Source organism: Eleginops maclovinus, chromosome 9 (assembly GCF_036324505.1).
Source record: "Eleginops maclovinus isolate JMC-PN-2008 ecotype Puerto Natales chromosome 9, JC_Emac_rtc_rv5, whole genome shotgun sequence".
NCBI classification, from domain to species: Eukaryota; Metazoa; Chordata; class Actinopteri; order Perciformes; family Eleginopidae; genus Eleginops; species Eleginops maclovinus.
In genome coordinates, this window is record NC_086357.1 from 12,356,697 (window position 1) to 12,366,242 (window position 9,546).

At 40.8% G+C, this 9,546-nt stretch overlaps 1 protein-coding gene across 1 annotated transcript; it reads right to left on the reverse strand.

Annotated features, from left to right (window-relative positions):
* Positions 1-360: 360 nt before the first annotated feature.
* On the reverse strand, positions 361-3,146 carry ccn1 (cellular communication network factor 1). The gene is made up of 5 exons (XM_063891831.1): positions 2,893-3,146; positions 2,478-2,706; positions 1,808-2,152; positions 1,489-1,691; positions 361-1,370 (listed from the first exon to the last, which is right to left on the reverse strand). Exons 1-5 carry the CDS (start codon positions 2,938-2,940, stop codon positions 1,068-1,070), a joined length of 1,128 nt encoding a protein of 375 aa, XP_063747901.1. The 5' UTR covers positions 2,941-3,146; the 3' UTR covers positions 361-1,067.
* Between the last annotated feature and the right edge of the window lie 6,400 nt (positions 3,147-9,546).

The following is a 9,546-nucleotide window of genomic DNA, read 5'->3' on the forward strand; positions in this document are numbered from 1 at the left end:
AAGGCCATTCAGAGCAGCACTTAAGATTCTTGGCATACTCCCATACTCATTGCTACTCGTGGACTTAATCTTCTTTTTTTTTCTTCTCTTAGAATCAGTCAAGTGTATGGCTTAGCCAGATCAAATGAACGCAAGCTAGCTCGCTGCAGAATAGCATTCCAAAGCACAGAAAGTCAGGAGATAGCTTCCAAGGTTGTTATATAAGAACAGACTGACCCTGCTCAGTGTCTGTCTGAGAATCTATTCGGACTACACAATGATATAACAGGAGGATTTTCTTTGGGAGCCATGCTTTTTGTATACCCTCTGCATGTTAGCATTGCACTTTGCTTGAACAGATTGTACTCAGGCAGTGTCATATTTCATAAATAAATCAGTTTTATTTGTAGCATATAAAATTAAATCATTTTACAATTTATTCCAGTATGACACATAATATCCAAATAAAGTAGCTACATTTTTGATAAATAATAATAATAATAACAATAATAAAACATATATTCATCCTTTGACATGTTTCGCTTTGTCTTTTTCATGAAGGGACTTCAATAGCTGCCACAAAACATGAACAATAATGCCCACGTCAGGAAGGAATGAAACCACACACTTGTTATACAAGTGCAGAGGTTACATTTCGGTGTCTTGCTCTTAAGATACAGGGTGGTCGGCTAATTGAAGTTGCGTGTGTGCACAACCACATATACACACACAAGTCTACAGTCTGGGTCATGTCTGAAGTAAAGGATCAACATATACACAGTGAATTGATATCAGCCAATAACATAAATGTACAAATATTAATTACATCTTGCTCCATAACGAAGCTACTTCTGATGCTCCATTAATATGAAGCAGTTCATAGTTAAGAATGCTGACTTAGTCACAGCAAACAGTGCACTTCATTTAGTCCTCATGATGTAAGCCCACAATTCCTTGGGAATCTAGTTACAACAAGAAGTTGATAGTTGATTGGTAGTCTATTTACACCCCTGCATTCATCTGGACTGCCACTGGCTTCCAGTGCTGCTCATCGTTTTACTGTCTGAGGGGTTTTGGACGTTCACCAATCAGTCTCTGAACTTGTGGATGTCGTTGGACAGGCGGTAGAAAGGGTAAGATGCTTCGTTGGCATGGGGACAGTTGTAGGTGCACTTGCAGGACTCAATCATCATGATGTTCTTGTTAAAAGTTTCGCCATCCTCGCAGCGGAACTTGACGCGGATGGTTCTGGTGTCGTGGGGGCTGCAGCAGCGACCATCCACGCAGGCGCCACAGTACTTGGCCCTGTACTTCTTCAGGCTGGAGCAACCGGCATAGGTGAACTTCATCGGCTGGCTGGACTTCTTGGTTCTGCTGCACTTCTTTCCTTTCTGCAGAGGAATAAATCAGAAACATGGAGATTAGCAATGTACTAAAGACACAGAAGTGATGCATTTTCAGGGGCATGTTTGTATTCCATCACATTCAGTCATGGTGGCTTATGTTTACCTTCAGACTGGAGTAAGGTGACTGTGTGCATGGCCGCACTTCACAGATTCTTGTCTCTTTGACCAGCTTGCACTCGCTGTTGTTGTTGGTGACTCTGGTGGAGATGCCTGTTCCACAGCTCTTGGAGCACTGGGACCAGGGTGTGGTTTGGACGATGCACTTCTGGCTGTCAAACATGTGGACTTCAGGCTGTGATCTGAAGGCTGTAGTTGAAAGAAAAAGAAAAACACATTAGCATCTTAAAATCCAACATTCTGACATCTTTTATGTATGTATCCAGTAAAAAAAAACCATTACATTTGAAAGACATAATTCTTACCAGGTAGAGACTTGAGTCCTCCTTTCACAATAGAAATGAGCTCATTCCTGTTGGTCAGGTCCTTTTCCAACTCATCGGTCATCATGTCTTTCCCAAAGATTTTCTCCAGGATGTCTGTGTCCTTTCCATCATCACACACCCACTCTTCGCAGCACTGGCCTGCTACCTTGACCAGTCTGGGGTTGGCACAGCCCAGGTTGGGCAGGGAGAGCTCCTGTGGGCACAGCGGGACACATCCCACAGCGCCATCTATGCATGTGCACTGGTGTTTACAGTTGGGCTGGAAGCTCTCTCCGTTCTGGTAGATCCTGCTGTTGTACTCGCAGGGTCTGCCCTCTGACTTGGCTGCAAGGGGAGAAAAACAGGAGGAAAGGAATGTTATTCTTTCCTGCTCTGCTCAGCAACGTCTGCTGAACACATCACATGGCTGCCAGGTAAGGATCAGTTAAACTGTGAAATTCTTCAGGCTGCCTGAGGAGTGTTTTTCCCCTCCACAGTGGGCTGTCTGTACTTTGAGGTTTAGTCTAAGTTTCCTTCTATCTGCATTCCACAGTGCTGAAATCACTCAAGTCCCCATGCTCTTGAATGAAACCCCCTTATTAAAAAAACAAAAACACCAAACTAATTCAGAAGCATTGCACATCTGGAGCTAAAAGGTATTTGAACATACCTCGGCAGATGCCACGGGTAGTAGCAGCAGCAAAGCTGGCCCCAAAGTTACACTCCAGCCCTTTAGTGTGGTCACAAGGCTCCGTCAGGTTGCAGTCCTCGTTCAGCTGCCTGGCGCAAACTTTGCAATAGCCGCAGCCGTCCAGGACGACACTGACGCCGGGTGCGCATTTGGGCATCTCGAGCGGACACTCCCACACGGAGGGGCAGGAGGAGGAGGAGGAGAGGACCTGTACAGCCAACAATCAACACTTCCATTAAACACTGAAGCGTTTTCATGCCACACATAATATCCCCTAAAGTATCGAACATTTATAAGGATTTCCTCCGTTTAAAAACAACAACATTTGCTTATTTCACTCTCAGACTGATTAGAAACAAACTCTCTTTAAGATTGAAATAGAGAAAGAACTCACCAAATGTAGGCTTCCAAGGAAGGTAACGACAACGGTAAGCATCAGCATTTTGGATAAAATTTCTTCTGCGTGTTCAAGATGAATCCTGGTCCCAGTTTAATGAAAAGTATTGTCTGTCTTCGGAGGAGTCCTTAAGTATTCCCTCACTCAGTCGTCTTGTCTTTTGATTTGTTTGCTGGTAGTCTCTAGTGTTAGAGGCTCCTTTAGAGTAGTTGAGGCTCTCGGTAAAGCGGTTGCAGTCTGCTGAGGTCCAGCCACCTCCGGACTTTTATACCGTAGTGGGAAGCTGACGTCGTTCCTGGGCTGCCTGCTGAACTGTTCCCAAACTATGCCAGGAATGTTTCTCGGCGCATTTTCCATCCAAGACCTAAGCTCCACCCTGTCTAAACCTTTCTCTCTTTTTTTCTCTTTCTCAAATGGATTTTTCCCCCCTGGATCCCATCTGAACACACTTTTCCGTCTCACATTTTTCCCTTCTTGTTTATCCCCCTTTCATTTTCTTCCTCTGCTCGCTTCTCACATCTATCAACTCAAGTTCAGAGTTTTTTTCTGTATAAGTAGCGGCGTTTGGGTACTTTATTATAACTTTTACAATTATGAATGTTGTATTCTTCCCCCTCTAAAGACACATGAGTGAAATAGAGTATTTATATGTTATAGTTCATTGGTTTCAGTGCATCCGTTTCTGAGCTTTAATTATTATTTAATTGTTATCATATGACTCAAATATCATAAGATCATCGATAGTATATCTTAAGGTAAAAAGTGCAAGTATTATAGGTTTACAAAAAAAAACTAATTGTATCATCAGTTATACAAAGTCTAAAATGTTAGTCTTGTTGTCATATTTGTGTCAGAGATGCCATTGCTGATTGAAACTGTAAACTGAATATTTTGGCATGTTGTTGGGGCCACGTTTAAAATAGCTTTACGTTTTTCTCCGAGTCTAAAGGTGTGGGAAGAAATACGTTTACAGCGTCTATTTCTGTCTTTCCAGTGCCTTTATTCAGAGGAGCTAAGCGTTTCCAGATGCGCACCAGAGCTCAGACGTAACAATATTGCCATATTTGGTATGGCAGTAGCCTACATTATTAACATATTTCTCTCCCTTCGGCCAGCAGACCACAAAGCATTCCTGACAGCTTAAAGGCTTGTTAAATATGTTCTTCATGCAGGGAAATTCCTTTGCATTCATTCCTTGAGGCCATTTGACTTTTCACGCAATGTGTCCATCACGTTTCGGAGGGGGTCCCGCTGTAGGTAAAGTGATCCAATTTTCCACCAGAGATGTTGTGGTGTTGGTGGGGGGAGAGAAATACTTGGTCTTTGTCTCAATAAGTCCCCTCCACCGAAGTTTTTCTAAATTATTCCGATTGATGAACACTTTCACCAGATGGAAATGAAGTGCGTAAAGCCGCAGCATAAAACCATTATTATTACCATGGGAGGCTGGCAGATTCCAAAGAGGACATTTTGCACGAGGGCACAATGTTTATTTCTGTTCATAAGGATCGGACATTTCATTTCTGTCCCCTGTAATCTCGTGTCGTTTTAACATGACGGTACACTGAGACAGCAGCGGTGAACAAGACGACTGGAGAGCTACTCCGGTGAGTTTGGACTTTTGCTTCTTCAGTTTATTCTGACGATTTATTCCGAGACTGGCAAATAATGAATCGGCTTTTATCTATAAAACAGTGACTCATCACTGTGCTCCCGGTATTTGAATATGAGTCATAACAGCTTAACTTGATTCGTACCAGATCCTATCCATTCAGCAAAAGGGAATAACTCCTCATAGTTATTTTTTACTGGCCGCTGAATACCCGATGAGGAAAAGTTACACACGGAAGAATGTTCAGTCTTTTAGTATACCAGACTTTTGTTTTCCAGGCGTCATGGGATTTGGTTGTGATTTATATCTTTTTTTTTACCTTAAGAATAACCAATGTCCAATTGTGGATAATTCTTAATTGATATTAATGTTGTACATTGCAATCAGATTAATATGTGTCTGTGTGAGTATTGGAACTGGAGGTGTGCCTGTCTGTTCACACCCTTTTTGGATGGGGGGTGTGTCTGTATGAGCACATGTGCAATGCTCTCATGTGTGTATTTCCGAGCAGCATCATGGTAATTAGTCCCATTTGTATATGCCATGTTCGAGATTTTTAAAAAGGCACTTTGTTTTTTTACCCATCAACATCAGTGTACTCGTCCTGAAGATGGTGCTCAATCTATGAAAACTACTTTAAAATGAAATTGTGTATGAAATAAAAAGCTTGATTATGTAATTGTCTCTGGGTTCGGAACTACATACATATTTCAAACAGAAAGCCTGCATTACAAATTGGAAATATTACAAAAGTTGAAACACATAGGCATTTACCTGAAAGGAAATGTTTAACGAACATGCACAGCATTATGGGATATGTATCATCCAGTAATTTTAGAGCCTGACCTATATAAGGCACTAAATGTCAGGATATGCCGACCGTCAATTCTTTCTAACTGTCTCTCATGTGTCCTAACGTTGTGAAAGTGAAACACTAAATTGTTGGAATACCCCTTTAATATCTCCGTACTGTTTGGACAGCAGGTCCTATGTCATGTTTTGTTAATTTTCCCCTGCTATGTTGAACTGAAGTCTCCAGTGTGTATGTGCATACTGTATGTGAGTACAGTTGTGCATATGGCTGCAGCAGTGCATCCAACCGTGTATTACGGCAATAGGAAACAGTGTTGTCAGTGTACGTCAATGGAGAATAACATGCCGTAATCTTTATTCCTTAATTACCCATTCAGGTCAGGAAATATTCCAAAAGCTGGACATGCGTCTCCATGTTGCAATTGCCCTGGCATAATAGTTTCCACTAAGTCTGCTAGCCCCTGTTACGCTAACACACTCCCAGAACAATGAGGAGGGGGGTCTCTTTCCTTTACAGAAATTATCATTGGATTATGCTCAAAGCTCTGTAGCGAGGTTGTCTGCAACTCCCAGATAGGATGCTTAAGCTATTTCACTGTTCACCAATGTTTGAACGATTACTCTGTGTTATGCTGTGGCTTGATGTAATGGCATCACATTGTCAAATCCCACTAGGAGCATTCACAGTTGAAGAGAGAGCTGCTCTCAGAATTGGGTCTCAGGAAGTTTGTGGCAAACGGCCCTCAGCCTTCCTTTTTAGGTCTAAGTGACAGATGGAACAGAGCAGCCGGAAATGTTTAAACAACGGATTCCATTGTATTATACTGAAAATAAATGTCATAACTGGTATGCAGTGTTTACTAGCAACACTTCCTTTCTGTGTCAGCTCATGGAGCAGCAGGAAGTCTGTTGAGTTATGGGTTCTTCTTGTGTGAAAGAGGGCAGCAATGAGGCCAACGCGTCCAGTTCTCAAGAAAAGTAGAGCTGAAAAAGCAGACCCGTGTAAATCATATACTTACATTGATTCTATTTGAGTTTTTGCCGACTATTTAAAAAGAAAAAGGCACCATCCAGACTTGATCGATGTGTTTGGCCATTTTGTCGTTATCTTGACAAAATTAATTATAAAATATATTCATTCAGGAGGACTATTTCATAACTAGATTTGTGTTTCATCTATTCCCGAGGATTATTTATGCTTAAAGCTGCAGTGTACATATTTTAAGTACATCTCTGTCTTTACTGTCGTGCAAGCAAACATGTACATTTATTTCCCAGTTAGTCTCTCTAATAATAAGATATCCTACCTACGAAAGCAAATAGTCCTCCGTTGTGGCCATCTTTGAAAATCAAACTATCATCACATTGGCTGTTTTCCCCTGGTGGACAGTTCTGAGATCTTGAGAGTGTGTTTTCCTCACATGTGTTAAAGGTCACCTATTGTACTATATTTCAACAATATACTATAGGGCAGTATTTACGCAAAACGTGTCTCTAAAGTCTTTGCTCAAAATACCAAACAGATCACCCTTTGTAGCCATGCCTCATACCCCTCTATTTCAGCCCTGTTACAAAAGGGCTGATTCTGAGTCCGTAGCTTTAAATGGAAAGGAACTCCATTGTACCCCCATTTTTAAAGATGTGGGTAAGGAGGAAATGAGAGAGGGTTGTATGCTCTGACACTTTGTGAGTCTCTTTACACACCGGTGAAACATTTATGTATAAAAAACATCAAAAAGTGCATTTTGCATAATAGGTGACCTTTAATATATGCAGATATGGCGTTAAATATCTAGCTTGGAGCATCAACAGTTGATAAATATAGCAAGAAAGGAAAGTGGTGAAGCTCACTGTATGTAGCAGACAAGACATGTATCCATTTTTATTATCAAAAAGACAAACAGACTATTCTCAGAAGTGGATTTATAATCATTTGGTGCGCCAATGAGAATGTACAGCAGCAGGATGGTGAATGTTGAAATTGGTATTGAAAAATAACTTTCTTTCAAACTTACCAGTGTAATGAAACTTTTGTAGCAAGGACTCGGAAGACAAGAAGATCACTGGAGAGCTTGATCGGATGTCAGACACTGAAGACTTATTAGAAGTTACAGCCTGAGAATTGACAACAACATTGCTGCAGCAACGAAATAATACAGCTCCTGCCCAATCAATTCTGAAGTTCTCATGCTAACTCCTCAAAATTCAACTATAGAGTATAATCATGATTGGATAACTACTCAAAGCAAGCTCCATTCCTAGCAGGGAGTGGTTGTCTCCAGGGTGCTATCCACCTGATTAGATGGACTCCCAGATGTCGTTACTGATTTCTGACACTGTGCGTCAGCTTTGTCCTGTCATTATCTGTTGAAAAGATTGTTTTTTAAATGTGTGGGTCCTACCAGTGGGGAAATAATGTTAAAAGCTCCAAGTTCATTTGCCTGCGTGGGAATGGGGCATGAGAGTAGAGGCAATACATTCTACATCAACCAGTTTCTTTGTAAATTATTTCCCACAATAACTTTTGATAGTACAAAGATCCTCCAAGAGGTGTCTGTCATTCATTTGTGTGCATGTAGACATGCAATGTTAATTCATACTTTATTTAAGCTAAGAGACTCTTGACAGAATTTTCTGGAAAACATCGGACCACACTGAAGCTGTTATTGAAATACCTCAAAATACAATCCTTTCCTTCTAGTAACACCAAGTTTTAAAAAATAATGTCATGTCATTTCATCACTTTATCCTCTGTGTTAATTAGGTTACATTTGCCTGACTGCTTGGAGTTAAATAAGCCCTGAGCACCTGGTGTAATAACACTACTGTGTCACTTTAGACATCTAGGATCTCATCATAAGTCCAATCATACTAGACAAATAAGACGTGCTGCTTTGGTGCCGCTTCATCCGCAGCTGGAGGATCGTGTCTGCTTTCACTCATTTCTTTTATAGCTGCACAATGTACCAGCCAGGTGTGCCTGAAGTATGAGGGCTTTCCTTCATCTAAAGTAACCCAAATTCCTCAGCATGGAAAGAGAAGAGAGAAAGAGAGGGTCTTTTCTTGGGCCACGTCCATCCGTGATGAGGAATGATGGAAAAAAAGAATGAGATGTCTGGGTGGGGGCAGGTGTTAGTGTTGGGAGGAGGGTGCTGGTGGTTGGTGATCCTAGCTGGAGTTGAAAAAGGAATGTGGGGCTCCAGGAATGTTTAGAGCAGTCAGGGATAATTGAGTGAATTTGGAACAAGAAAAGACAAACTGAGATCCCGCGGTGGAAGAATGTGCTTCTGGGACGTCTGGAGAAACATTCCATCCATTCAGATGGTTCCATGGGCCCAAAACCTTCCTAAGATGGCACCATAGGGAATATAAACCCTTTTCTCCACCCTCCTCACCTCCTCCTGTACACACAAACACGCAATTATCTTCTTTCACACTCTTTTTGCCCTATGCTTCTCACAAGCAGAATTCCTTTTTTCTGTATGTTCTTTGCCCGTGAAGTGTGTGTGTATATTACTTCATAAAGTCTGCCAAGAGTGAATCACTTACACATGTCTCCAAATGCTCAGGTCCAAAAATAGAGATCAGCTTTTATTATATTTCTTTCTCACTTTTATTTACAACAGTTATATAAGAACATAGCATGGGAATCAAGTGGGTATTAATTTCTTACTCTAATACTGTTATGTCCTTAGCTGCATGCAGATCCAAATATGATGTTGTAGTGAAGGTCACTATAATCTCCTTTTTTTCACCCCTAAAATGTCATAAAGATTTCCAAATTATGTCATTTTTTCACCAAACTAAAAAACATGGTACTTCGGACAAAACACTGCTAAAAAAATTGAAAGGCTTATAATATGTCTTAACAAATGCTTCATTGTTTTATTGATATTGCATATCTATTCAATTAAAAGTCATATCAAACACTGCCCATACATATCAACGTGGTCCAAAAACAGACAACAATGTGGATAGTGAAAGCTGCCATTTAATATTGATTCTTTGGCTGCATCTAAATTATTATAATATTTTTCTATCGATTGCTGGATCTCGTGGTGAACACCATACTGATCACAATGTCCTAAAGCAACAATCCAAAACCCAACAATGTCGAGTTAATTATCACATAGAACCAAGATGAGCAGCAACTCTTCCAAATTAAGGAAACATGACTCAAATGATTAATCGATCACAACAGTTGCACTTTTTTTTCTGCTGATCGT